Source organism: Cynocephalus volans, chromosome 2 (assembly GCF_027409185.1).
Source record: "Cynocephalus volans isolate mCynVol1 chromosome 2, mCynVol1.pri, whole genome shotgun sequence".
Lineage (NCBI taxonomy): Eukaryota > Metazoa > Chordata > Mammalia > Dermoptera > Cynocephalidae > Cynocephalus > Cynocephalus volans.
In genome coordinates, this window is record NC_084461.1 from 205,062,832 (window position 1) to 205,090,795 (window position 27,964).

A 27,964-nucleotide genomic window follows, 5' to 3' on the forward strand; every position below is an offset into this window, starting at 1 on the left:
GGCATTCCTGATTTTGTTAATTTGTTTTTCCTTTTTTGTTTGTTTGTTTTAACTCAGTCTTGCCTAGTAGGGATTTATCCATTTTTTAAAAATCAAACTTTTTACTTTGCCAAATTTTTTATTTTTTACATTTCATTAATTCATTTTAGCTCTTTATATTCTTTCTACTTACTTTGGATTAATTTGCCTTTTTTCTGTCTTCTTAAAGTGGAGGTATAGATCATCAATTTTTTTTGTTACATTATTTTTAAATCTTTCTTTTCTAATATAAGCATTTTGAGATATAGGGTTTCCTTCTATTTTAGCTTATTCCACCAATTCTGATATGTTGTATTTTCATTATCATTCAGTTTAAAATATATTCTAATTTCCCTTATGATTTCTTCCTTGACCTATGGTTTATTTAGAAGTGTGTTGTTTGATGTTCAAATATTTAGGAATTTTCTTGATATATTATTATTTTAAATTTCTAATTTAATTCCCCTGTGGCCTAGAGAACATTGTATGAGTTCAGCTTTTGTGTATTCAAATTTATTTTATGGATCGATATATGAGGTTTATACTGGTGAACATTCCATGTGCACTTAAGAAGAATGTTTATACCACAGCTGATGGGTGTAGTGTTCTATAAATATCTATTAGATCAAGTTGGCTGATAATCATCCTCAAATTTTCTATATCTTTACAAATTTTTGGTTTATTTGTTCTATCAATTACTAGAGAGCAGTGCTAGAAATATCCAACACTGATTATAGATTTGTCTGTTTCTTTCAGTAATACTGTCAGTGTTGTTCATGTGTTTAGAAGCTGTGTTATTTGTACATGTACATTTTGGATTTTTATATCTTCATGATTAATTGTACCTTTTATCATTTTGATATATCTTTATTTTGGGGAATATTTCTTTTCTCAAAGTCTACTTTGACTTATATTAATATATCCTTACCAGCTTTTTAAAATGTTTACTGTTTGTGTGGTTTCTCACTCTTACTTCTCCACTCTTTTACTTCCAATTTATCTTGCATATTTAATAAAGCATGTCTCCTATAAACAATATATAATAGTGTTTTAATTTTTTATCCAGTCTGACAATCTGTGTTTTAATTGGAGTGTTTGGTTCACTTATATTTAGTGTAATCACTGATATAGTAGGGCTAAAGTCCACATCTATTTTTTGTTTGTTTCTTCTTCTTTTTCTGCCTTGTTTAGAGTTCATTTAAAATTTTTTATATTTTATTTTACTTCCTGCATTGACTTTTTGGCTTTGTATCATGTGTAGTTTTTTAATTGTTGCTCTAGGGATTACAATATGTATCCTTAACTTATTACAGTTCTGTTTAGAATCAACATACCACTTCATTTTAAATGTAAGAACATAAAAACAGTGAAATTCCATTTCCTCCCCATGCTTGATGGTATTTGTTGTCATACTATGTCATTTTATGTCTACTATACATATATTTTACCTCACAATATAGTGTTACTATTTTTGCTTTAAACAATCAATATTCTTTTTAAAAATAAAAGAGAAGAAAAAAATATAGTCTTTTCTATTTACCCACATATTTTCCATTTCCAGTGTTCTGTGTTTCTTCCTGTAGATTTGCATTTTCTTCTGCATCATTTTCCTCCTCCTGAAGATAATTCTTTAGCGTTTTTATAATACAGGTCAACTGGAGATAAATGATCTCAGCTTTTGTTTATGGTCTCTCCACTCTGGGTGGGCCAGAACTCCATCTCCCAGTTCTGTCCAACCTCTGGCATCTCTGTTTAGCTCTTAGCCCTGTAGCAGCTACTCTCTGCTCAGCCTCCGGGAGTCTGCATGTGCAGCCATCATCAGAGGACCTGGGACAACCTCAGTAAAATTCTGGTTATTCCCCTCTGCTCAGCTCCCTCCGTTCCAGTACCCTGCTCCCACATTCCAGCCCCTTTAGCAGTGTTGAACTCCAGTCTCTGCCTCCTCAGCTCAGTGAGACTGTCATACTCTGCTTGGCCTCCCTCCCTCTCACTGCCCAGAAAGTGCCCTCAGGCAGAAAGCCTGGGTGGCCTAGGAGCTCCCCTTGCATGTTTTCCATCTCTCAAGCATCAAAATCTGCACTGCTTGTTGTCCACTGCCAGAAAACAGTTGCCTCATATATCTTGTCTAATTTTATAATATATGGCTGGAGTATGGGTCAAGGACCAGTGATTGTGTGATAGCTGGAAGTAGAACTCTGTTTTGAGTGATGTGCTTCATGTGTTAAATCCCAGAGGAGCAATCTCCCCTAGCACCCAGCATAGGTCCTCATGACTTTGCCAATATGTAGCCCTTAGTGGCTATCGATCAGTTGTCCCAGCACTGCTTTTGCAGGATTTGATGTCATTAATAGTGAGCAGGTAGGCCTAGGCAGAGTTGACAAAGCAGTGGTTTCCAAACCTGTCTACCTTTCTAATTCACCTGGAACACTAGTTTTAAAGTACTCTTTCCTGGGGTCCACCTCAGACCTGCTCAGTCAGCCTTGGAGGCTCCACTCAGACTGGCCCCTGTTTTTTTAATTTATTTATTTTTTTCTTAATTTTCTTTTGTCGATATACAATGTGGTTGATTATTGTGGCCCATTACCGAAACCTCCCTCCCTCCTCCCTCTCCACCCTCCAACCCAACAATGTCCTTTCTGTTTGCTTGTCGTATCAACTTTAAGGAATTGTAGTTGTTATGTCTTCTCCCCCCACCCCCCACCCCTGGTTTTTGTGTCTGTGTGTGTGTGTGTGTGTGTGTGTGAATTTATTTATTTATTTTTAGCTCCCACCGATAAGTGAGAACATGTGGTATTTCTCTTTCTGTGCCTGACTTGTTTCACTTAATATAATTCTCTCAAGGTCCATCCATGTTGTTGCAAATGGCAGTATTTCATTCGTTTTTATAGCTGAGTAGTATTCCATTGTGTAGATATACCACATCTTCCGTATCCACTCATCCGATGATGGACATTTGGGCTGGTTCCAACTCTTGGCTATTGTAAAGAGTGCTGGAATGAACATTGGGGAACAGGTATACCTTTGACTTGATGATTTCCATTCCTCTGGGTATATTCCCAACAGTGGGATAGCTGGGTCATATGGCAGATCTATCTGCAATTGTTTGAGGAACCTCCATACCATTTTCCATAGAGGCTGCACCATTTTGCAGTCCCACCAACAATGTGTGAGAGTTCCTTTTTCTCCGCAACCTCGCCAGCATTTATCGTTCAGAGTCTTTTGGATTTTAGCCACTCTAACTGGGGTGAGATGGTATCTCAGTGTAGTTTTGATTTGCATTTCCTGGATGCTGAGTGATGTTGAACATATTTTCATATGTCTGTTGGCCATTTGTATATCTTCCTTAGAGAAATGCCTACTTAGCTCTTTTGCCCATTTTTTAATTGGGTTGCTTTTTTTTTTCTTGTAAAGTTGTTTGAGTTCCTTGTATATTCTGGATATTAATCCTTTGTCAGATGTATATTTTGCAAATATTTTCTCCCAATCTGTTGGTTGTCTTTTAACTCTGTTAATTGTTTCTTTTGCTGTGCAGAAGCTCTTTAGTTTGATATAATCCCATTTGTTTATTTTTCCTTTGGTTGCCCGTGCTTTTGGGGTCGTATTTATGAAGTCTCTGTCCAGTCCTATTTCCTGAAATGTCTCTATGTTTTCTTTAATAAGTTTTATTGTTTCTGGGTGTATATTTAAATCCTTAATCCATTTTGAGTTGATTTTAGTATATGGTGAGAGGTATGGGTCTAGTTTCATTCTCCTGCATATGGATATCCAGTTCTCCCAGCACCATTTACTAAAGAGGCAGTCTCTTCCCCAGTGTATAGGCTTGGTGCCTTTGTCAAAGATCAAATGGCTGTAGGTGTGTGGGTTGATGTCTGGATTCTCTATTCTTTTCCATTGATCCGTGTGTCTGTTTTTATGCCAGTACCATATTGTTTGGGTTATTATAGCTTTGTAGTATAGTTTAAGGTCAGGTAGTGTTATGCCTCCAGCTTTATTTATTTTGCTCAGCGTTGCTTTGGCTATGCGTGGTCTTTTGTTATTCCATATAAATGTCTGGATAGTTCTTTCCATTTCTGAGAAAAATGTCATTGGAATTTTGATGCGGATTGCATTGAATTTGTATATCACTTTGGGTAGTATGGACATTTTCACTATGTTGATTCTTCCAATCCAAGAGCATGGGGTATCGTTCCATCTTCTTGTATCCTCTCTAATTTCTCTCAGCAGTAGTTCTCATTATAGAGATTTTTCACATCCTTGGTTAACTCAATTCCTAAGTATTTTATTTTTTGGTTGCTATTGTAAATGGGCAGGCTTTCTTGATTTCTCTTTCTGCATGTTCACTATTGGAGAATAGAAATGCTACTGATTTTTGTGTGTTGATTTTGTATCCTGCCACTGTGCTGAAATCATTTATCACCTCCAAGAGTTTTTTTGTAGAGGCTTTAGGCTGTTCGATATATAGGATTATGTCATCTGCAAACAGGGACAGTTTGACTTCATCTTTTCCAATCTGGATGCCCTTTATTTCCTTCTCTTCTCTGATTGCTCTGGCTAGTACTTCCAACACTATGTTGAATAGGTGTGGTGAGAGTGGGCATCCTTGTCTAGTTCCTGTTCTTAAAGGAAAAGCTTTCAGTTTTTCCCCATTCAGGATGATATTGGCAGTGGGTTTATCATATATGGCTTTAATTATGTTGAGATTCTTTCCGTCTATACCTAACTTATAGAGGGTCTTTGTCATGAATGAGTGTTGAATTTTATCAAATGCTTTTTCAGCATCTATAGAGATGATCATATGATCCTTGTGTTTGATTTTATTAATATGGTGTATCACATTTATTGATTGCATATGTCGAACCAACCTTGCATCCCTGGGATGAATCCCACTTGATCGTGATGAATAATTTTACATATGTGTTGCTGTATTCTGTTTGCTAGTATTTTAGTGAGGATTTTTGCATCTATATTCATCAAGGATATCGGCCTGTAGTTTCCTTTTTTTGGTTATATCTTTACCTGGTTTTGGTATCAGGATGATGTTTGCTTCATAGAATGAGTTTGGGAGATTTGCGTCTGTTTCAATCTTTTGGAATAGTTTGTAAAGAATTGGTGTCAATTCCTCTTTGAATGTTTGGTAAAATTCTGCTGTGAATCCATCTGGTCCTGGGCTTTTCTTTGTTGGGAGCCTTCTGATAACAGCTTCAATCTCCTTTATTGTTATTGGTCTGTTCAGATTTTTTACATCTTCATGGCTCAGTTTTGGGAGCTTGTGTGTGTCCAGAAATTTATCCATTTCCTCCAGATTTTCAAACTTTTTGGCGTATAGTTGTTTATAGTAGTCTCGAATGATTCCTTGTGTTTCAGATGAATCAGTTATAATATCACCTTTTTCATTTCTAATTTTGTTATTTGAATCTTCTCTCTTCTTTTTTTTGTTAGCCATGCTAATGGTTTGTCAATTTTATTTATCTTTTCAAAAAACCAACTTTTTGATCATTAATCTTTTGAATTGTTTTTTGGGTTTCAGTTTCATTCAGTTCTGCTCTGATCTTAATGATTTCTTTCCGTCTGCTAACTTTAGGTTTGGATTGTTCTTGTTTTTCTAGTTCTTTAAGGTGAAGTGTTAGGTTGTTCACTTGCCATCTTTCCATTCTTCTGAGGTGAGCATTTAATGCAATAAATTTCCCCCTTAATACTGCTTTTGCAGTATCCCACAGGTTTTGGTACGATGTATCATTATTTTCATTAGTTTCAATAAATTTTTTGATTTCCTGCTTGATTTCTTCTTGGACCCATATGTCATTAAGTAGAATGCTGTTTAATTTCCATGTGTTTGTATAGTTTCCAGAATTTCGTTTGTTATTGTTTCCTAGTTTTACTCCATTGTGGTCTGAGAAAATACATGGGATAATTCCAATTTTTTTGAATTTGTTGAGACTTGATTTGTGACCTAATATATGATCTATCCTGGAGAATGATCCATGTGCTGATGAGAAGAATGAATATTCTGAGGTTGTTGGATGGAATGTTCTGTAGATATCTGCCAAGTCCAATTGGTCTAGAGTATTGTTTAGATCTTGTGTTTCTCTGCTGATTCTTTGCCTAGATGATCTGTCCAATATTGACGGTGGAGTGTTCAAGTCCCCTGCTATTATGGTATTAGAGTCTATTTCCTTCTTTAGGTCTAATAGAGTTTGTTTTATAAATCTGGCTGCTCCAACATTGGGTGCATATATATTTATGATTGTTACGTCTTCTTGATGGATCAATCCTTTTATCATTACGTAGTGTCCCTCATTGTCTCTTTTTATGGTTTTTAGTTTAAAGTCTACTTTGTCAGATATAAGAATAGCTACTCCAGCTCGTTTTTCTTTTCTGTTTGCATGGTAAATCTTTTTCCATCCTTTCACTCTTAGTCTATGTGAGTCTTTATGGGTGAGGTGGGTCTCTTGTAGGCAGCATATAGTTGGGTCCTCCTTTTTAATCCAGTCCGCCAGTCTGTGTCTTTTGATTGGGGAATTTAAGCCTTTTACATTAAGAGTTGTTATTGAAAGGTGTTGATTTATTCCTAGCATTTTATTGGTTGGTTGGTTGTCTTAGGTGTCTTTTCTTCCTTGCTTTCTGATTTACTGTTTGGTTTCTGTGTTTGTTGGTTCCTTAGGTTGTAGATAGCGTTTTTGTTTGCTTGTTTTCTCTTCATGGATGCCATTTTTATTATACTAGTGGGTTTAGATTTTTCTTGGGTTTTTATGGCAGTGGTAGTTATTTTTCAGGAACCAAACCCAGTACTCTTTTGAGAATTTCTTGCAAGGGTGGTCGTGTGGTGGTAAACTCCCACAGTTTTTGTTTGTCTGAGAAATATACTATTTGCCCTTCATTTCGGAAGGATAGCCTTGCAAGGTAGAGTATTCTTGGCTGACAATCTCTGTCTTTTAGTATTTTGAATATATCATCCCATTCCTTTCTGGCTTTTAGGGTTTGTGATGAAAAGTCTGATGTTAGCCTGATTGGGGCTCCCTTATAGGTGATTTGACGCTTCTCTCTTGCAGCTTTTAAGATTCTCTCTTTGTCTTTGAGTTTTGCCAATTTGACTATAACATGTCTTGGAGAAGACCTTTTTGGGTTGAATACGTTTGGAGATCGTTGAGCTTCTTGGATCTGAAGATCTGTGATATTTCCTATACCTGGGAAGTTTTCTGCCACTATTTTGTTGAATATGTTTTCAATGCAATCTCCTTTTTCCTCCCCTTCTGGAATACCCATGACTCGGATATTTGAGTGCTTAAGGTTGTCTGATATCTCTCTCAGATTTTCTTCAATGCCTTTGATTCTTTTTTCTTTTCTTTTCTTTTTTTTTTTGTCTGCTTGTGTTATTTCAAACAGCCCATCTTCAAGTTCAGAGTTTCTCTCTTGAACTTTGACAAGCCTGCTGGTTAAACTCTCCGTTGTGTTTTTTATTTCGCTGAATAACTTCTTCAGTTCAGCAAGTTCTGCTACATTTTTTTTCAGGGCATTGATTTCCTTGTACATTTCCTCTTTCAGGTCCTGTATACTTTTCCTCGTTTCATCATGATGTCTAGCTGAGTTTTCTTGTATCTCATTCAGTTTCCTTAGAATTATCACTCGAAATTCCTTGTCAGTCATTTCAAGGGCTTCTTGTTCTATAGGATCTAGAGCTTGAGATTTATTATCTTTGGGTGGTGTACTTTCTTGATTTTTTGTATTTCTGGTATCTTTTCTTTGATGTTTATTCATTGTGGCAGGAGGTTTCACAGTCCACAGGTTTGACACTATTGACTGACTAAGATGTTGCTGTGGTTGCCAATTTGGTATGGCTACCTCAGTGACTACTCAGTTGGCCACTAGTGCCTTGCGTGTGTGGTTGCCTTGGGTCTTGGGACTCTCCGGGGAGCCACCTCTCTGGTCAGCTTGGACTCTGCTGGGCTGCTGGGTCACGGGGCGGTACTGCAGGGTGTGTGGTGTCTGCTGAGCTTCCACCTCCCGTGCTGGACGTCTCCCTGTTCCGTGCGCTCTGGCCTGGGCTGCTGGGATGCGCTGAGGCACCACAGAGCGTGTGGTCTCTGCAGAGCTTCTCCTTCCCCTGCAGGATGTCTCCCTGCTCTGTGTGCGCTAGGCTGGGCTTGGGATGGAGCCAGGTGGCGGCGGCGAAGCCTACCTGCTGCTGGATCACGCGGTGGCAGCCCCCCCACAAATTGTGTGGACTCTACGGAGCTTCTATCTCCCTTGCTGGATCACGCTGTGCTCCATACACATTGGGCCGGGCTGCTGGATTGCGTGGCAGCAGCATGGACCCCGTGGAGTTCCCGCCTCCCCTGCCGGACATCTCCCTGCTCTGTGCGCAGGGGGCTGGACTGGGAATGAAGCCAGGTGGCGGCGGTGAAGCCTACCTGCTGGATCACGCAGTGGCAGCGGCACAGGGTGTGGTTTCTGCAAAGCCTCCGCCTCCCCTACCGGATGTCTCCCCACTCTGTGCGCACTGGGCTGGGCTGGGAATGGAGCCGGGTGGCGGCAGTGAAGTCTATCTGCTGGATTGTGCGACGGCGGCCCCACAGGGCATGTGGTCTCCGCGGAGCTTCTGCCTCTCCCGCTGGACGTCTCCCTGTCTCGGCCCGCGGGTTGATTCGCTTCCAGCTCCAACGACGGGTGGGTGGGTGGGGGGGTCAGAAGCCGCGGCCACAGCCACAGCCCGGGGTGATGCACGCCGGCTCAGGCCTCCATGTTTCCACGTCTGCAGCTGCGACGCGGGCCACAGCGCACCGGCCGGTCACACGCGTGGGTTGGGGGAAGATTCCCGGTTCTCAGCAGGGTAAAGACACCCTTTCGAAGCCGTTCCTTTGCGCCGATTCTGCTACAGCTGCATCTGGTGCGGGCCTCAGGCTGCTTCTACTCATGGCAGAAAAGCAAAGATGCAAGTTTTAGAACACCTCTAGTTCAGTCCAGCTCTGGGGCATCAGGCTATCTGTAAAATGGGAATATACTGCCCGGGCCACTGTAGATGCATGAAGATGGTCACGCAAGCCGTGAATGCAAACACCCCCAGCGGCGGTGGATCCGTGTCCTCTTTCCCTCTCCGGCCAAGGGGTGCAAGAGCTCCCGACACTCCTGTGGGAAGCAGTCACTCCTTGGCCCATGTTTTTAAACAGTCTGCCAAGGATTGGTGTAGAAGCAGCCACTGAAAAGGTATTCACAAATGATCACTGATCAGTGTTGTTAATTTAATTTAGAATTAATGAAGAACTCATTAATCAGGGTCTCAGAGTGAGTCTTTTTCATACTGTGCAAAGGCTTGGCTGATACTGAAAATAACTTAGAAAATGTTGGGTTTTGAGGGGCTGGCCCATGGCTCACTTGGGAGAGCATGGTGCTGACAACACCAAGTCAAGGGTTAAGATCCCCTTACTGGTCATCTTTTAAAAAAAAAAGAAAATGTTGGGTTTTTGGTTTTTTGGTTATTGTCTGTGTATTAGTCCATTTTCTGTTGCTTATAATACCTATAAAATACTTGAGACTGTGTAATTTATAAAGAAATGAAATTTATTTCTTACTGTTTGGGAGGCTGAGAAGTCCACAGTCCATGAGGTGTATCTGGTGAGGGCCTTCTTCTGGGTGGGAACTCTTTACAAGGTCCCATGATGACACAGCCAATCACATGGCAAGGATGGCAAGAGCTCTTCTGTGTGCTCACTCGCTCTCCTTATAAAGCTATGAGTGTCCCATACCAGCCAGTGACCAAAAAAAGAAAAAAAATTCTGAGCAAAGGATCAGATCTTACAAATTCAAAAGAAAAAAAAAAGCTATGAGTGCCACTCCCACGACAACCCACTAAACCATTAACCCATTGCTCCACAAACGGACTAATCCATCCACAAGGCACAGTCTCATGATCCAGTCATCTGTTAAAGGTCCCACGATTCAACAGTGCTGTAGTCTGATTTTCCACCCTCTTAACACTGTTGCAATGGGGATCAAGCTTCAATGGATTTGGGGAGGATATTCAGTCCACAGAAGTCTGCTTTCCTTCTGTTTCTCTTTCCTTTTCTTCTCTATCATCTAAACTTATTCACCTTTTATGTAATAACACGGTGTAAGAGGAAAAATCCAGTTATTTGGAACTTCTAGTTCTGTTGGAGTTTCTGTTTTATTTTAAGTACTTTCTTTTTTTTTTAAGGGAGACATTAGAGAAGCAAGTATTTGCTATCTGGTGGCAGAAGATGTTTCAGCATCGAGAAAATCACTTGGCAGAGAGAATGGTAAGTGTCTCTCCCTGAAGAGGTGCCTGGAGGGGTGGGACCCATTTCAAGCCCTTGCACTCACTACCTTTCTTTCTCAGGAAGTCGTACAAAAACCAGACCCACACTGAAAGGTTCCTGCTTATGACTCATGAGGCAGGGGCAGGGCATCCATGTTCTTTGTCCGTGGAGTTTATGGACAGCTTCTGGGCTAGGGCACCTCCTGAATGTCTGTTTCTTTTGCCTTTGTCATTATTCTTGGCCTGTAGATTCTTCCATCTTCTTTACCTCACTCCTAGTTGATTTGTTCTGTTTTCTTCCTCCCACCCTGCCTCAGGCCATTCTTCATGCGGAGCAGCAGGTTCTGCATCGGTCCTGGTCCACATGGCACCAGCAGGCAGCAACACATCACCAGGAGCGGAAATGGCAAGCAGTAGCCTGTGCCCACCACCGCCACAGGCAGCTCAGGAACGCTTTCTGCGTCTGGAGGCAGAGTGCCCAAGGGCAGAGAACAGAGTGAGTGGCCAGTTCTGCCTTAGAAGTTCTTCTCATCCCAGGCCAGCTTTGACCATAGTGGCAGCACCATCAGCTCCAAATACCCATCCAGAGTGTTGTGTTAGTCTAGACTCTGGTTGTAAGTTCCAGAAATTCAACCTGAAACAGTCTGGGTAAATTCAAGGCTGTAGTAACAGGATCTTAGAGTACCCCCTGGCTGGGCACAACAGGGCTCTGTGGATCCAGGAGGTCCTGTCCATCAGCTACATCCTGCTTACTTGTTGGGGCCCATTCGAAGTGACCATAGCCAGAGAATAGACTGATGGGCCCATTTGAGGATAGCTGACCACTTCAGGACCAGCAGCTGTGGCCAGTGGACAGGTTGTGGCACTTTTTACCACATCACATTGTTAGAGGGGGCAGGGCAGACAGCCCGTGTATCCACTGCAGAGATTGTCCTGTTTGGTGCCTTTTTGTATCCACTGTGTGTTCCGAGGATCTCACTACCTCTCAAACTGGCCACATGTAACCTCCTTTCAGTCAGGGGCTGAAGCACACCTGCACATGAGTAAGTTTGAAACCCCGCTAAGTTATATGCAAAAATTTGATTATATGTGCACTCTTCTGGGAGAAAGCCCAACTCCTTTGGCAGCTCTTCATAGGGGGTCTTGACTCCCCCTCAAATTTTACCACTTGGTAGGGGCCAAGGTCTGCAAAGAGGAGCCCATTGAGAGGGCCCTAGCTGGGTCTGGGCTATAGCGCTGAACTCCCCGTCTCCCACAGGAGGATAGGCAGGGTGCGGGCAGCAGAGTTCCACTCGGCACAGATCCTGCGTTGGGCCTGGAACAGGTGGAGAGAGGTAAGGCTTTGGCGTGGGCACCACCCAAGTGTGGCTTTTGGACAGGTGGAGCTGTGTGTCAGCGTGACTCAGAGCAGACATATGGGCTCCTTGGCGGTTCCTCAGAAACCACCTGCCTCTGAGCTGAGAGATGAGAATGGGCAGCAGATGAAGAAGTGTTAACTTGGTTTTGTGAGATGATTGGTTCAAAATTCCTTGTTCTTTTAGGTGCTGGGTTGTACTTATCTGAACTTACTGAATCTAAAATTCCTGATCTAACCATTTACAGGAATCCTACTCAGGGTAAAAGTGTGTAAGCTAACATTGAGAAAGATTCACTGCATCAGGCACTTGCCTCATTTTATCCTCACAGACCCCTAAGAAGTACATATTTATAGATGAGGAAACTGAGGCTCAGGAGGGTTAAGTACCTTATCTGAGCTTTCACAGGAGTGTGAATAGAAGCAGAGCTGGGACTCCCCCCCCCCCACCTCGTCCTTCAGCCCCCTGGAGCTGCCCTCTCCTCTGTCTGCAGTGCCTGGACCTGCAGGGAGCTGAACGGCAGGAGCTGAGGCGCGCAGACCTGCATTGCCAGCAGACCTTGCTGCACAGGGTGCTGCAGAAGTGGGTGGTAGGAGCTGCTTCTTCCCTCCAGATCTCCTTGGGGGCAGGGGAGATTTCCGAAGATTTTGTTTCCCTTCCTTTTTCTTCCTGCCCCTCCCAAAACAGAGAAATTGACAAGCCTCAAACAGAGCAAGTGGGTCTCACAGCCTCTGTCCTTGCTCAGCAAAGTGAGAACAAGTGCTGTCTGTGGGCACCAGCCTTACAGGAAAAGTGGCCCTTTGTCCGAGAGTCCAGTGGTTTGACTTATTAGGCGAGGGTCTCAGAAAGTCTTCTCCCTGTGGACTGGGCGGGGGGGGGGGGGTCTGCTGCCCTTGGAACTAGGGGCTTTTGGCCTCTCCCTACCCTTTGTGAGTGCTCTGGGCATGGCAGCCTCTTATAAATGTACCTCTGAGACCTACCTGGAATAGGGAGAAGTGGGGTCCCTGGATGGCTTCCAGTCCTTCTCATCTCCCACAGGCTTACCAGGGGAAGAGGCAGAGCGTCCTCCAGGAAGTGGCAGCCAGGGAGAGCCAGCATAACAGGCAACTGCTGCGGTGAGTCTCCTGAGTGTCTCCTGGGGCCCAGGCTGAAGAATGAGGAACAGACTCCCAAACCCAGGCGTTTTGGGAAGTCCTGCCTCGAGCTAGGTAGAGGATGGGCCTAGATGCCTCATACTGCATAGTTGTAGTTTTGGTTTTTCCACAGCAAGCACTTCATTCGTGGGTTCACCTCCATTTGTCCTGAACCCTTGCTATGTGCAGGGTCTCACCTGCATGCCTGCGAGGGCCCCCCTCAGCGCTTTTCCCTCCCCGTTTCACACCTGCAAGAGTCAGCTTCTCAAGGCACCATTTCATCTCTCCTGCTCTGGAGGCTGCAGCGACTCCCTTTCCTGTCAGTTCCCAGGCAGCCCCCTCCCAGCTGGCTCCTGGCCTTTCACTGACTTTCCAGAGTCACCGCTCAGCCCTCTAGGACCGTCTGCATCTCTCAGCCCGTGGAAGGTACTTATGTAGCCTTGGCCCTGGCTCCCTGATGAGCCCATCCTACGTTCTAAGCCAAGCTCTAAGCTCACTCCTTCCCAGTAGGCCTCCCTCATTCCCCTCTCTTTTTTTCCTCCTTTGTGTTTGTTCAGCCCACACTACTCCAGGTTTCCTGTAGCCAGTGGGCCTCATGGACTTCCATCACCTCTGTCCCTCTTCTGGGTCCTTTAAAGTGCCCATCCAGCTCTTGAGACAGAGCAGAATAAGAAGGAGGGACTCCCTGGGCAAGAACACCTGAGGTTTAGGTGCCCTTGCTCCGGCTTTCCTATCTCTTATCTCTCTCCGTACTTCTCCTATCACAGTGTGACTCACCTGTATTGCCAGTTGCTTGGTTACAGCTCTTATTCCCTGTAGGACATAAACTGCAGAGGATGTGGTGTTTGGTCTTGTGCTCTGCCAGTTCTCCAGGGCTCACCCAGAGAGCACCGAGCCCTGGCACAGAGCAGGTGCTCAGTAAGCATTTGTTGGATGTAGATGAGAACATAAACATGGTGTCAGGGAAACAGATATCTTAAGCATGGAGAGTCCCTGACTCAGGAATGGGGGGAGAACTCGGAGCAATTCACAGAATCCTCCCATATCTCTCCATACTGGTGTCATCTGCCTTCACCCTGGCCTGTGCACCTGCAGGGGTATGTTACATCGCTGGAGAGAGAACGCTGTGGCCCGTGTGGATGAAGCCAAAAAAACGTCTCTAGCAAGTGCTCACTACAGAAGGGCCATGTGTTCCAAGGTGAGATATAGGGAGGCAAGCTGGTCAACCAGGAGGGTTGGAGACTGGGGATGGCACCCGAGACTTGAACTAAACAAGGAACCCCCAAAATGGGTAACTTCTCCACCATGCACACATAGATCCATGTGAGCAAGTATTTTTGTTTTTCTTTTTCTGAACCATTATCCATTAAAATGAAATACAGCACATAGTAAGTGAACTAGTTCTTATCACAAATGGTATTTGCTACACATGGAATTTTCCACTGGGACAAACCATGTAAGTCACTGAGCTTCAGTCTCCTTATCTGTCAGAAGAGGACACTCACTCCTGCTCATCAGCTTCACAGGTTCCATGGCCGTGGAGGCTTTCTGGAAGGCACAGAGCATCCTGGGAATGTGAGGTCGTTGGGCATCTTCAGTGGGAAATACCCCAAACCACCACCTTTTTCCCTTGACTGGGAAGGCTGTGGAGAAGTGCCACGTGGTAGGGCTGGCCCCGCACACTGGAGGCAGGGAGGGGTGGCAGGATGTGGCTGTAGGAAGAAAACATGTTACGTGAGAGAGAGGAGTCAAGCAGAGGTGAAATGACAGAGGTAGTCCCTGAACCTGGGGCTGTTTTAGAAGAAAGCAGTTTGCCAGGAGCCCTGAGCAGCAACAGTTGGAAGGCCCGTGGGGTCCAGTACTGACAACCTTGAAGCTTCCCTTGGAGGAGGGACAATTACATCTGGTCAAGGCCCAGGCTCTTCTTGGGAAGATTCTGAGGCCAGCCTGTGCATCCTCTGCCCTGGCAGGACAGGAATCTTTACTTGGCTTCAGGGCTTGGAAGGGAGGAGGCGTTTTTGGTGGGAATGGAGTTCATGATGGTTTGTGGAGCAGGCACAAGGCTTCCCCTGGCTGCCTGACTTGTTTTTAAAATGTTTTGTTATTGTGATTTCATATGTATCTCTCATGAAAGAGTTCATATAACATGTATCCCGTTTAACAGATAATAGAATTAAAGCCCATGTAATGACTTTCCTCTTTATGGCATGGTATGAGTTTAAATCCTCTGATGGAAAAGTCCCAGCACCTGAGATACTGGGGCTTCCTGTGAGGGGACTGGTTCTCTGTCCTATTGCCCTGCGGTCTACGTAGATGGCAGGTGCTTGCTAGAACATGAAATCCAAATGTCAGCCATTTGGCCTCATCTCACAAGGAGCTGCCATTGCAGACCTGGGGTGAATCTAGGAGTCAGGATGTGTAGTGATCGCCTCTCTGTTCCTTGTCTGCCCTTAGGTCCTGGTCCAGTGGCGGGAGGCTGCATCAGTGCAGATATATTACCAACAGCAGGAGGACTCTGCCGTCAGGGAGGCCCAGAAGGTGCTGGACAGGGGTAAGTGGGGCTCCCAGAAGCAAGGCATGTTGAGGAGAGGAGTGTGAAGACACAGCTGTCTTGGAGTTCCCTGTGCCCTCCACAGACTCAGTCTTCTCTTCACACATCTAGTTCCCAGTACCAAAAAGTAGGACAACAGAAAATTATTCTCTCACAGTTCTGGAGGCTACAAGTCCAAAATCCAGGTGTCACAGGGCTGTGTTCCCTTCAAAGGCTCTAGGGGAGGATCCTTCTTGCCTCTTCAGCTTCTGGTGTTGCTGGCAATCCGTGGCATTCCTAGGCTTGTAGATGCGTCACTCAGATGTCTGCCTCTGTCTTCACGTGGCGTTCTCTTCCTGTGTCTCTAGGTTCCTTCTTATAAGGAAACCAGTCACACTGGACTAAGGACCCACTCTTCTCGAGTATGACATAATCTTAATTAATTACATCTGCACTGACCCTATGTCTAAATAAGGTCACATTCTGAGGTTCCAGGAAGGACATCAATGGGGGATTGGAGGGAACACTCTTCAATTCAATACATCATAGAATTCTGTTCTCAACTGATTCTCAGCCAGTCAGTGTTAAAATGAATGGCCAAGGCTCAAGATCTATGGAGAAATAAAGAAGTAAAGCTGGAATGGAGGATTTCTAGATGGTTGAGGAGGGCAGGGTTTGGTCATGTTAGGGTCCTACTTCCTTGCATAGTTGGGCCCTTTCATGTTCAGGGACCAGAGACTTGCTCAGTCAGCCTCAGGAAGTCTCGTTACCTGTTCTACAAACGTACAGACAGTCCACAACAAGAGTCAGTGCCTCTGCTTGCGAGACACAGATGTGCAAGAGACCCACAGGGAGTTGTCTCCTAACACAGCCAGGGGACCCCACAGTGGGGTAATCCGACACTGCAGGGGACAGCTCATAGAATAAATGCAAATACAAATGCACGTGTAAACAATTAGAAGTGTTAAATAGACCATAAAGAAAATCTATCAATTTGTTAAATTGTCATAAGTTTGCTCCAGGACAAAAATCAATCAGCTTTGGTTTGGTTCTGACTCTGATGTGCATGTTGAGGAACACAGATCCCTGATGTCCTCTGGACAAAACCCTGGGGTCAGATCTCCTGCCTCTACTCCATCATGAATATGCTCCCGTGTCCTTAAGCTGCTCCTCAGCTTAGAAGCCAGTGCTGCGTTTCTAGTTTATCAAGGAAGAAGTTGAGGGGTTTAGCCATCCCTTGGCCTCTGTTTTAGGCAAAGTGTTTGCACTTGGCACTGTAGAGGCTACCAGCTACTTTGGGTCAGCTGCCATAACAGTGCCCATTTCTGGCCATGATGGGACATTAGAGGTGACAAGTTCAAGGTGCAGCCTGAGCTGCTCCTCTCTGAAGGACTTTGCTTAGAAGCGGGTGGTGGCATGTGGCAGGCCCTGGGATTGCCATGTCTGTTACAGATGGTATAAGGGACTTGGGAGACTGGGCAACAAGACACTATGCACATAGTAGGTGTGTAGTAAAGAACTGTAGGACAATTTCTTAGCTTGTATTAAGGCCTCAGAGTCCCAGGCACACCCTGGAAGTCCAAGGGTGGGGCAGGGCACTGGGGGAGGAGGAACTAAGGGGAAGGCGTCATAAGACACATTAAGCAGAATGCTTCCGAAGTGCACACCAGAGGTCACAACCTGGCTGTGTGACCACCACCACCCCCGCGCCCCCTGCAAGGCCCTTTCTTTGATTCTGTTTATTCATCTATAAGATAGGGATAATATTACCTACCTCTTAGGATTGTCATGGGAATCCAGTCAGATGATATAGATACACGCTTACAGCAGTCCCCCAGAAACCTCAGCATGTAGCACTAACATGCTTGTCCTTCAGCTTGTGATTGCTGCCTGCCTTGCCCTCCCTGCTGAGTCCTAGAGGGATCCCCCATCTTGGCATCAGTGCCCCAGTATCAGCCCTCTTCTGTTGTCTCAAAAAGAAACTTCTCTCAGTGGCTAAGAAAAATTCATGAAAGGAAGAATCTGGTGACACAGAAACAAAACGCAGGGTGCGGCCCCTGCCTGCAAGAGTCCAGGGCGTCAACTGACGCAGCCCGGCAGACCGATGTGCCTGCCCCCGAGTTGTGGCTTGGGCTGGTTTGACTTCTCTGACTGAGCTGCAGCTTCCTCCCTGGTAAAAGAGAGCTGCCGTCTCCTCCTCCTTCAAGCTCCAGTGCAAGTGCAGGCTCCTCCTCATCCCTCAGATGGGAGGTCTTTTCCTTCCGCCGTGTCTTGCGTGTGGCTCTGTGGGAGCCCCTGACTCACCTGTGGTGGCTGTGGACAGGCTTGTGGCTCTGGGAGGGCTCTTGGACACAAGAGTAAACAGATCTGCTTCTGGTCTCCAGGGTGTTTGCAGTTGCTGATGGTGGCCAGAGCTGTCCTTAGAGAGTGGTCACTGTCCATGTGTGGTGGTTACACCAAGTGTGGGCTGGACACCCCAAGTCTATCCCCACACAACCTTCCCCACTCTCTAAACCTTCACCATTATGTAGTTGCTTGTGGAAATTCTACAAGCTTGGATCTGCCTTAGGCTGTCTCCGGACCTGGTTTCGGCACTGGCGGGACCGCAGCCAGAGGTCAGCCCAGCAGAGAATCCAGCTGGAGAGGGCAGCCCAGCACCACTGCCGGCAGCTGCTGCTGGATGGGGTGGCCCGGTGGAAGGCGCACCATCTGGGGTGTGTCAGGAAAAGGGTGAGGCAGGCGGTGGCAACTCTCCAAGCTCCTAGTCTGTGGCAGGGCATGTCCAGGCAAGGAGACAACTCTCGGGAAGGGGTCTCTCCTCACAGAACTCAAGGCAGCCAGTATGGGTGCCTGGTGGTTTGGGTCCTATGGGAACAAGGCTTCAGGAGCCTTTCTGGGTGTTTAATGGAGGGGTAGTCAGTCTGTGTATTGGGGAGGATGGGCTCCGCAGAGAAACCTGGATCACACTGAGCCCTGGCTTGTCAGAGCTGGGTGATCTGTGGAGTTATCTAGACACCCCTTACTTGTGCAGGAGGCCCTTGGCATCATCCAGGACTTCTGGCCATGGGAAGACAGTACACTTGTGCCAGGAGCCTCACCCCATGGCTGCCCTCAGGTGGTGTGGGTTAGGCACCACCTTGGTTGCAGGGCATGGGGTACCTGACTGCAGTCAGGACGCAGCAGCTCCTTGTGTACTTGCTCTTGCCCCAGCTCCTGCAGAGGCTGGCAGCCCAGCTCCTGGTGCAGAGACTCAGCCAGGCCTGCTTCCGACAGTGGAGACAACAGGTGGGAGCCAGTGAGATGCCCCTTCCTTGCTTCCCTCCCTCCACTAGCTCATGAGGCCTGGGCTGTGGGTGACTTTCAGCCCCCACCTCTAGTTCACTATTTGTAATATCAGCCTGGTCCCAGGCTACCTCCCTCTGCGCACCCCCAGTCGCTGCCCAGCACCATCAGCTTCCTGCCATTTGCCATCTGTCCAAGGCCAGTCCCTTCAAGACCCGGTTTCTCTTTCTACAGTGTCGTATTAAGAAATATATCTGTGTAATATCCAAAAATTAACACAAAATGCACTTTAAATCTTTGTCCAGGCCTTGATAAAAAGCCAGGAGAGACTGCACTCATCGTGCACAGCAAAGCCCTCAAGTCTGCAGGGCCCTCCCGCCCTCCCTGGCCTGCAGCTCTTCCCCAGCTCCCTCACACACTCCTCCCCAAGCTCCTCTGCTTCCACTTGCTGCCTCCCCCTAGAGCCCTTTGCCTTTGTTCTTTTCTAACCATCTCATGGCCAGGCTCAAGGCTGCGCCTTTCCTAGTGGAGGGAGGGAAGCCTCCACTGGAGAGGATCTAAGAGGGATGAGCTGGATGGAACTAAAACAGTGCTGGCCATAAGGTCTGGACACCCCCCTGAAGAGGTGATGTAGAAATAATCTAGTCTTTCTGGCCCTAGCTGGTGGCCAAGAGGCAGGAGCAGCAGGCTACAGCGCGGGCCCTGTGGTTCTGGTCCTTCTCGCTACAGGCAAAGGTAACTGGGGTTCTGCATCTTGCTGCTCCAGCCTCTCCTGGAGAGGCCTGTGAGCTTCAGCCCTGCCTGGGGTGGAGGGAAGGCACCTGGTCTGTGGGGTGGGTCGTGGGCAGAGCCTCTGCAGGAACCCTAGCACAAAGGCCTGGGCCTCACCTCCTGCCCTCCTTGGAGGCGTGGGCTGCGTGGCTGGGCTTTGTGCTAGAAAGGAAGAGGAAGAAGGCACGGCTGGAGCAGGCGGTGCAAGCCTACCACTGGCAGCTCCTCCAGGAGGGCGCCACGCGCCTCCTGCACTTTGCAGCTGACATGAAGGCCTTCCGACAGCAGCTGCAGGCCCAGCAGCAGGTCCAGGTAGGCCCAGGACCCCTGTCCCTTCTCGCAGGGCGTGGGCAGGGCACAGCCTAGCGTGAGCTGACAGGAGGCATGTTACAGGAGGCCCACCGTCTCCACCGTGCGGTCCGCCGCTGTGCCACAGTCTGGAAACAGAAGGTGTTGGGCAGGGAGCCTCAGCCCCCAGCACCCATCACACACAGCAGGAGAGTAACATTTGAGGATCCTCTTCACCACATTGCTGCTGGGGCTGGGGATGCTACCCTGGAGACCAAGAGGCTACGAGCTCCTTGGCCTCAGGGAGCTCGGGGCAGGTTGGCCCTGGCTGCTGGGGAGCCGCACCTGCTGGAGCTGTGAGTAGCCCGTCCCTCGCCTCTTCCTCCTTGCTCCCACCTGGAACAAATGCTTACATGGTACAGGAGGGTGGAAAACTGGCCCCGAGAGAGGATGGGACAGGCTAGGCTAGTCCTGGCCTTGTCACAGCCAAGCTACTCAGAACCCCCTCCCTAGCAGGATCCTGTCCCTGCCATGGCACGGGGGAGAGAATGGAGTGGGATTTCCTGACCCTCTCTTCCTCATTTTCCTGCCAAAGCTCAGTAAATGGGTGTCCCTTCCTCAGTGACATCTTCTTGCCCCTCTCCCGTCCAGCTGCTGACACACAATCTCTTTCAAAGTGATACATGTAGTTGATAAAAGGAACAGGCTGTCAGACAGCCCCGCCTTTTATCCTCAGGCCTGCCAGTCTCCCCTTTTTCTTCCTCTACATCCAGGAAACTGGCTCCCTGTCAGATACTGCTCTTTTTGTGACATGGCACCTGCTTCTCTGTCACCTCCCTGGATGGTCTCCCCACACCCTACACCCACCCCTGCCCCATGCTGTTGCAGAGTGGCCTGCACTGCCTCAGAGCCTCAGGCCTTGGGGAGAGATCATGATAGAGCCTGGGCCCCACTTCCTCTCTGCCCCTTACTGGCCAATCTCAACAAGAGCCTGAATGTCTCAGAGGTGCTCCCCCGTGCCATGGACAGAGCAACTGTGTTGTCAGGGTATCTGCACAGGTCACGAGATAATGTGTGTGAAGCAACCCTGTGGCATCAGGCACACTTCATTGGAATTGCTGGAAGTTATGGCCTGGGTCCAAACCAGCTTACTTGCTGACCTCAGGCAAGAGCCTTGCCTTCTCTGGCCTTCAGTCTCCCTGTAAAATTGGAAGGGTCAGACTGGATGACCCCCACCCCACAGAGGTTTCTGGCCCCTCTGCAGCCCCTGGTCAGCCTAGGGGAACAGACACGTTTCTTTCCAGCAATGCTGCCCGCTCGGCAAGGAAGCAGCCGCGACGCCCACACTTCCTACTGGAGCCTGTGCAGAGCCAGAGGTCTCTGGGGCATGGCACCCTCAGAGAACAGGGGTAGGTTATGTGGTTGTGGGTCCCCAAAAGCAGCTGGCACCTCCATCTGGGGCCTGGGTAGATGGCCCCTTCCTTCCTGTTCCTCAGTCCCTGAGAAAGGTTCAAAGGCCTGACCAGGCTCCTGCTTTCCCCCTGCTCAGGCCAGAGAAGTCACAGGAATGTGACCTAGGCATGGACCAGCCAGCAGGCCCTTCCCTAACCAGGCCCTTCCTGGTGAAGGCCCAGATGGCACTGGTGCCAAGCAGCCTCTCGCCTGGGGCCCCGCCAAGTGCTGCTGGCCTGGAGCTGCTGCCTCCTTCCTCCTTCATGCCCCGTGGGGCAGAAGCACCAGCCAGGGTAAGTCCTCCCCACCAGGCCTGGTCACCGGGATTCCCAGTCTTTGGTCCAGCCCTTGGTGCTCTTTCTTGTGCCCTCGGTGCTGAAGCCACAGCTGTGCTCATTGTTTCTGGAACACCTGGAGAGGGAGGCCACTCTCATACTGCAAGTGTAGGTGCCCACTGCACATCAGGTCCAAGGGACACAGTGGTGAACAGCCTGCTGAGGCCCCTGCCCTTGTGAAGCTTATAGTCTAGGCAGACAACCAAAAGAAAAACTCCTGCGTGCAGACTAGGGAAGTGACTGCAGATCATGTAGGGTTGCAGCCATGGTGGAAAGTTTGGATTTGAAGAGTGGGAAGGTGGTGATGGGTTCTAGCAGGGGACACCCTGGCTCCCCACTCTGTGCAGGCCCATTGGGTGGCTGATTCTGGCAAACGATGCTGGTGGCCTGGACACAGCAGGCTGCTGTAGGGCTGGCCACAGGCTTGCCTGGAGGCAGACTGGGCAGGATGTGCTCTGGTGGATTTGGTGAGGGAAGGAAGGAATCCCGGATGCCTCCCAGGTTTCTGGCCTGAATAACTTGAGGGATGATGAATTCTTTTACTGAAAGAAGGAAAACTGGTGGGGATTGGTTTTGGATGAAGCAGAGTCCATTTTGAACCTGCAACTTTGAAAGCAAGAGCACTGAGACTGGCCTTCAGGGAAGCATTCAGGGCCAGAGATCTAGATTGAGAATTCAGCATGGGTTGAAAGGTACATCCCTGGAAGCTGATGGGGTCACCTAGAAGAGTATAGAGGGAGGAGAGAGGGGCCATGCCTCCCTGGGATGGCCAGGTGCCATGAGAGCATGAGATTAAGGTCTGCTCAGTAATGGAAGTGACAGCCTCAGGTCAGGCATTGCAAAGAAGCTGGTGCCTGAAAGGGACAGGAAGGAGCCAGTTCTGCTGTGAGTTGGGTCTTGTGGGGCCCCAGATGGAACGGGGGAGGGGGTTGAGAGGGTTTGTTCCCTGCCACTGGCAGTGAACTGGGGATGGGGTGGTGATAGGAGGATAGATGGGGACACAGGGAGCATGAAGGAGGGCTGTGGTGGAGCTGGATAATGAGAACAGTTGCCTCTGACTAGCTGCTGTTTTCACTCAAGTCCACACTCAGCAAGGTCATGAGCTCAGAGTGAGGCTGGGTGGAAGGCTGAGTAAGGCAGCGCCATGCTAATCAGGCCCCCTGGAGCAGCAGTGGGACTGTGAAGGTGTGGGGTGTTCCTTGGGCTGCTGGTGGAACTTTCTCTAACAGTACCAGGTCTTGCAGGCAGAGGCAGGGCTAGACTCCTAGTGAGCTGGCTGTGGCAGGTGCCAGAGTGATGAGGACTTAGTGCCCCGGGCTTCCTCAGGGCTCCCCTGCTCAGCATCCATCCATCCTTCCTTTACAGGTGTCAGCACAGCCAACCACCCCCAGGCTTAAGCCCCAGGCTTCTCCATCCCTGGCCAGTGTCCCTGAGCCCAATCTGCTCCTTTCTGGGGACGTTACAGGCACCAGGGCTGCGCCTGGGCTTGACTCTGAACCTGCAGGTGTGTACTTGGGGCCTGCCAGGGCAGCAAGCACTCAGGCCACTCCCAGCACTGGTCTCAGAGAGAAGACAGTGAAGATCAAGCTCATTCTCCTGTTGCCACAGGCTGCACAGACCTTGAGGCTGAGCTTGAGGGGATCCAGCAGCAATTACAGCACTATCAGACCACCAAGCAGAACCTCCGGTGAGACCTAGGAAGTGCCCTGTGGGCCTGTCCACACAACAGGTGTTACCTGGAAAGCTGGGAGGTTCCCCTTCCTCTGAGCCAGTTGCCAGGATCCTGTGGGTGATCTACTGCTATGTCACCTTTACCCTCTTCAGTCCTGCTTAGGAAGGCCCAAGTCTGCCTCACCTGTGGACAGAGGCCCTGCTTTCCATGGGAGATGATAAAAGCAGAACAAAACTAAGTACCCGATTGGGTCATATTGACTATTTAGTGTATGTGTGATTATAACACTGCTGATACAGGTGCAGAGAACACAGGCCTGGGCCCGCCTGAGTTGCTCTTTGCTGTGGAAGGTGGAAGAAGCTGGGAGAGGAACAAGTGTTGCTGCTGCTCCCCCCAAGTCAGGGACCTGCGGCTCAGGGGTCCCTACCAGCCACTTCTTTCACCCTATTCCACATCAGAATTAGCTGATGTGGGGCTGACCCCGTGGTGCACTCAGGAGAGTGCGGCGCTGGGAGCGCAGTATCGCTCCCGCCGCAGGTTCGGATCCGATATAGGGATGGCCGGTGCGCTCACTGGCTGAGTGCGGTGCGGCCGGTCACAAAAAAGAAAAAAAGAATTAGCTGATGTGATTCACCTGAGCTGGGGGAGGCTCCCATGAGGTCCTGCCAAGAACCCAGCCTGGCAGGCAGCAGGTATCTCCACCCCTCAGGTCCTACCAGCGGCAAGCTAGCAGCTTGCGCCGGTGGCTGGAGCTGAACCGGGAAGAGCCCAGGCCTGACGACCAGGAAGCGGAGCAGCAGGTGCAGAAGGAGCTAGAGGAGGTGAGGCCCAAGCCAACCCCAGGGATGGGACATGGGCTGTGCTTCCTCTCACCTGGGCCTGTCCCTCCCCTGCCCCCAGGCGGAACTGCAGATCCAACAGCTGACTGAGGAACTTCAGGCCCAGCGCCAGCCCGTTGGCACCTGCATTGCCCGCATCCAGGCCCTGCGGCAGGCTCTGTGCTAGCAGGCTTGTCCAGGGAGGTGGGTGTTGGGCTGCGGGGCAGGCCTCAAGCACTGCCAGGAACAGAACACAAAGCCACAATAAATTTTCTTTTTTTAATTTCAAAATGTTTTGTAATTAATTAAATGAATAACTGTTCAGAAGTCTCCCACTTTTCATACAAAAATACTGTGCTACTGATACAGTTGAAAAAGTTCAATGACTTCTCCTGCAGGAGAAATTCACAGCATCTCCAGGATCAACATGAAACCTGGCCCTGTCCCCACCATAAGGGGCTACCCCAAGGACTGCGCATCTGTTAACTGGGACAGGTTTTTTAGGCACTGACCCACCATACACCATGGCTCCTCTACCTCCACCACAGTCCCTAAGTCAATAGCAGCAACTTTCCCATCTTTCACGTAGGCCTGTATACGGGGAGGGCGACAGGAGCTCTGCCCTGTTCTCTCTGACACTATTAGGTAGGTTCAGAATTGGTCTTGCCTGCTGCAAAGAGGACTGAGCCAGCTCCAGAAGGTCACTCATAAGGGCCTACAAAGGTCCACATCATTGATCACCATCCTCAGGAGACACTGGCACAGCCCAGAGTGATACACTCAGCCAGTGCAAAGAACAATTTTGCTTTTTCCAATGAGCAGGGTGAGATGCAATTTGGCAACAGAAAGCACCTGTTATGAAGGCCGAATGGCTCTGCTCTAGGGGCAGGGTGGGTCCACACCTGTGCCAAGGAGGCACCTCACCTGGTGCAGGCAGAGGGTTAAGGCCAGAAAAAAAAAGAATAAGGAGCTAACAGAAAACGGCCCAGGTGATGGGGAGGAACAGTGAGAAGGTACATTACCACTTACCAACTGAATGCTCAACCAGGAGATGCAGGGTCTCCAGTTTATACAATGCTAGATCCAGGAGTGAGTGTGAGATATCCACTTTTTCTTTCTTCGTAGGATAGGGGGAAAGGGAACAGCATGAAAGTAGAGCATGACAGGAGCTTCGACTGCCTCAGAAGAACCCAGAACCTCTTGTCTGCAGGACAGGCAGAAGCAGAATCATTCAGGTCCTACCTTGTCAGAACCTCCACAACCTTGAGGCAGTCCCCTCACCCAGACAGCCTCATGAGGTTTCCCCTCTGAAGGACCCTCACACTGCTGTTAGGAAAAGATCCCACAGCAGCTGCAGCCAGGAAAGAGCTTTAGAGTGAGCCCAGAGCCTCTCCAAAGTGGATTTTCTGTCCTGCTTTCAGCTTGAAGTTGAAGTCCTTGGGGGCCTCGAAGATAAGCACGATGGTGGAGCCCAGGTTGAACTCGCCCAGATGCTCGCCCTTGCGCATGGGGATGCCCTCCTTGTTGGCGTGTGTCACGAAGCTGAAGTCATTGTAGGAGCCCTTGCTGTACCTTGGGCTGTTTGTATGCAGGTCCTGCAGTGGGAGCCCAGGGGTCAGGGGATCCGGTCCCCGACCTTAACGCCACCCAACCTGGTCCAGAAACTGAGGTGGGGCTGGCATCCAGGGCCAGATGGGCTGGGTCTAACCCGGTCCCACAAACAGTCTCTGACATCTGCTGGGAAGTGGGCCCAGGAGGGACATGGAGAAATCAGACCCGACTGTTCTCCCAGCATGAAGGGTGCTGCAAGACCAGCACTGGTGGGAGCCAAGAGCGGTAAGCCAGATTGACACCCAAAAATGCAGCTCCCAGGGGCAGGTGGGCCCAGATTCCCTGCTTGTCCAGGCCAGCTCTGTGTAGGCAAGGTGGGCAGCTGCCACCTTCCTACACACTACCCTCCAGTCAACATGACCTGGCCAAAGCTCAATATTCCCTTTCTGTCCCCTCACAGAAGCAAAGTACCAGGCAGGGAGGTTAATTCCCTCCACCTCCAGAGGGGCGAGTGGCAGCAAAGTGCGACAGGGAGAAGCCTCAGCTGGTGGGGCTGCCCCTCCTCAGGGAAGCTGCTCAGCAGAGCCAGGCCTGGCCAGAGAGGTGGCCCCCCTAAAATTTACAGTTCCACGGGATTCAGCTGCACAGTAGAAGGGGACAGTGGACCCAACGGGTCCAGCCCTTGGGCTTTGGCAGGGCCTGGATTCTGCTTACCCGGTCGAAGTAGATGCGAATGGAGCCTACGTTGGTGGCCCCCACAGCCGTCAGTGAGAAGAAACCATGCTTCCAGTCCCCAGTCAGGACGACTCGCTCATTGTGGCAGAAGAGCTCTTTGATCCAGCGGGCCATGCCGGGGTTCACTGACATCAAGGAGCCTGTGGGGGCAGGGAACACTGCCACTCCCCATCCAGAGCCCAATGTGTCCACTCAAGGGCAGCCCAAGACCCAGAGAGACTAATGGCCTGTTGCCCCAGTGTCATTCCAAATGCACAGCAGTCTGGACCCCCATGCTCCCATCCCTTGCCCATGACCAGCCATCCTAAAGTGGTCAACTCCTGGCCTCAACAGTTCCCATCTGGAGCCTAGTCCCCCAACACCAAGAAGCTGAGAGCCTCTGTCAGAAACCCACAGAGGTAGCTTCGTCCAAACGCTGCTCCGGGCCTACCTGGGAAGTGGCGCCGGTGGGAAACAGTCCAGTCGGTGGGGGAGTGGAAGCAGTGGTAGTCCCCAGGAGCCAGGTAGATGACACAGTGATAGAGCTCGTTCCCTTCCCGGGTCACCAGCTGGTTCTTGAAGGAGTCACATGAGGTGGCTGTGGGGTGGGGGCAGACCGGAGGGCCAGGCTCTCAGAGAAGCTCTCAGTGCCTCCCAGCCCACCATTTAGTGCCCAGCACGGAGCCTGTGTGCAGTCTGTACATGGATTCCAAGGGAGGCCTAAAGCTTTGGCCCCACATGCCAGCTCTCAGCTCCTACAGCCTCCCCAGCTTTTCCTTCCCTGCCTGCCCCACACCCTCCCTTCCTTAGCCCTCTGACGTCTGGCCCATCCACATGATGGCTCTGACTGGGCAATACCCCACCTGGTGGGAAAGGCAGGTCCTCCGTGTAGGTTCGTGGGCCCAGGAATGACTCCAGGGAGTAGGTGACCCCCTTCACCTGCTCCACCTCACAGTTCTTCACCTGCCCGAAGTTGAGGATCTTCCCATCTGATGGGCTGATCTGGGAAGGCCAGGAGAAGCTGCTGGCAAGGAGGGGAAGGTCTCCTCCCCCTGGGAGACAGCCCCCACCTGGCCATTTGCCAAGCACCCAGAGCCCCGCACCTCCCGGACATGCTGGAGACCAGGGATTGTGCTGGGCAGGTGAGGCCCGGCCTGGGAACTGACCATTAGGACCACAGCCAATGGAGATTGCTGGGCCCGGTTCCCAAAGATACAGGCAAAAATCTCCTTTCCTGCAGGAGGATGGGAGGCAGGGGGCGGGCCTCACCACACTGTGCAGGCCACAGACAGGACGGGCCTGTGGCTTCAGCTTGCGCCGGAAGAACTCGCTGAGGTTGCGGTAGTGGTGCAGATCCTCCACCGCGGCCTCCTTCATGTTCACCCCAAAGGTCCAGATGTACAGGCTGTAGACGGGCCTGCGCAGCCAGTGCGGCAGCTCCACCTGGTTGAGGCGGCCCCAGGCCCGTGACAGCAAACGCGTCGGCACTGATTTGTACAGGGCCACCTGCAGGCCACAGGGCGGGGGCTGAATTGGTGACAGTGCCTCCAGTACCAAAGACCTTGAGTGCCGCCCTCAGCTCACCCCCCAGGGCAAGAGAGCACTCATGCCTGACAGAGGCTACCACGAGAGCCTGGGTGACCCGTTACCGGATTTGTGATGTGGCTTTTCTCACGAGGAACCAGACTGCACTTGCCAAATACTCTTATAAACTGAGTGCTGAAACTACATACAACTCGTTTCAGTCATTTTATGCAAAGGTCAAAGAGCAACTG

At 49.3% G+C, this 27,964-nt stretch overlaps 2 protein-coding genes across 6 annotated transcripts in view; one reads left to right on the forward strand and one right to left on the reverse strand.

Moving 5' to 3' along the window:
* Positions 1–24,181, forward strand: part of SFI1 (SFI1 centrin binding protein) — a 93,405-nt gene extending 69,224 nt beyond the window's left edge. For both annotated transcript variants that reach the window (XM_063087215.1, XM_063087214.1), the window contains exons 16-33: positions 10,208–10,289; positions 10,606–10,784; positions 11,547–11,622; positions 12,137–12,232; positions 12,682–12,758; positions 13,872–13,974; positions 15,231–15,327; positions 17,876–18,036; positions 18,517–18,591; positions 19,249–19,323; positions 19,495–19,671; positions 19,753–20,003; positions 20,952–21,056; positions 21,197–21,392; positions 22,800–22,938; positions 23,043–23,121; positions 23,816–23,927; positions 24,007–24,181. In XM_063087215.1, the coding sequence (XP_062943285.1) occupies positions 10,208–10,289; positions 10,606–10,784; positions 11,547–11,622; positions 12,137–12,232; positions 12,682–12,758; positions 13,872–13,974; positions 15,231–15,327; positions 17,876–18,036; positions 18,517–18,591; positions 19,249–19,323; positions 19,495–19,671; positions 19,753–20,003; positions 20,952–21,056; positions 21,197–21,392; positions 22,800–22,938; positions 23,043–23,121; positions 23,816–23,927; positions 24,007–24,111 (2,185 nt within the window). In that variant the 3' untranslated portion in view covers positions 24,112–24,181. The remainder of the gene's footprint in view (positions 1–10,207; positions 10,290–10,605; positions 10,785–11,546; positions 11,623–12,136; positions 12,233–12,681; positions 12,759–13,871; positions 13,975–15,230; positions 15,328–17,875; positions 18,037–18,516; positions 18,592–19,248; positions 19,324–19,494; positions 19,672–19,752; positions 20,004–20,951; positions 21,057–21,196; positions 21,393–22,799; positions 22,939–23,042; positions 23,122–23,815; positions 23,928–24,006) is intronic.
* An 8-nt stretch (positions 24,182–24,189) lies between these two features.
* The window catches only part of PISD (phosphatidylserine decarboxylase), a 42,623-nt gene continuing 38,848 nt past the window's right edge, over positions 24,190–27,964 (reverse strand). For 3 of the 4 annotated variants that reach the window (XM_063087216.1, XM_063087217.1, XM_063087218.1), the window contains 5 exons: positions 27,459–27,695; positions 27,053–27,191; positions 26,641–26,787; positions 26,190–26,350; positions 24,190–25,519 (listed from right to left, as the gene is read on the reverse strand). In XM_063087216.1, the coding sequence (XP_062943286.1) occupies positions 25,295–25,519; positions 26,190–26,350; positions 26,641–26,787; positions 27,053–27,191; positions 27,459–27,695 (909 nt within the window). In that variant the 3' untranslated portion in view covers positions 24,190–25,294. The remainder of the gene's footprint in view (positions 25,520–26,189; positions 26,351–26,640; positions 26,788–27,052; positions 27,192–27,458; positions 27,696–27,964) is intronic. The other variant, XM_063087219.1, reaches the window with a different exon arrangement.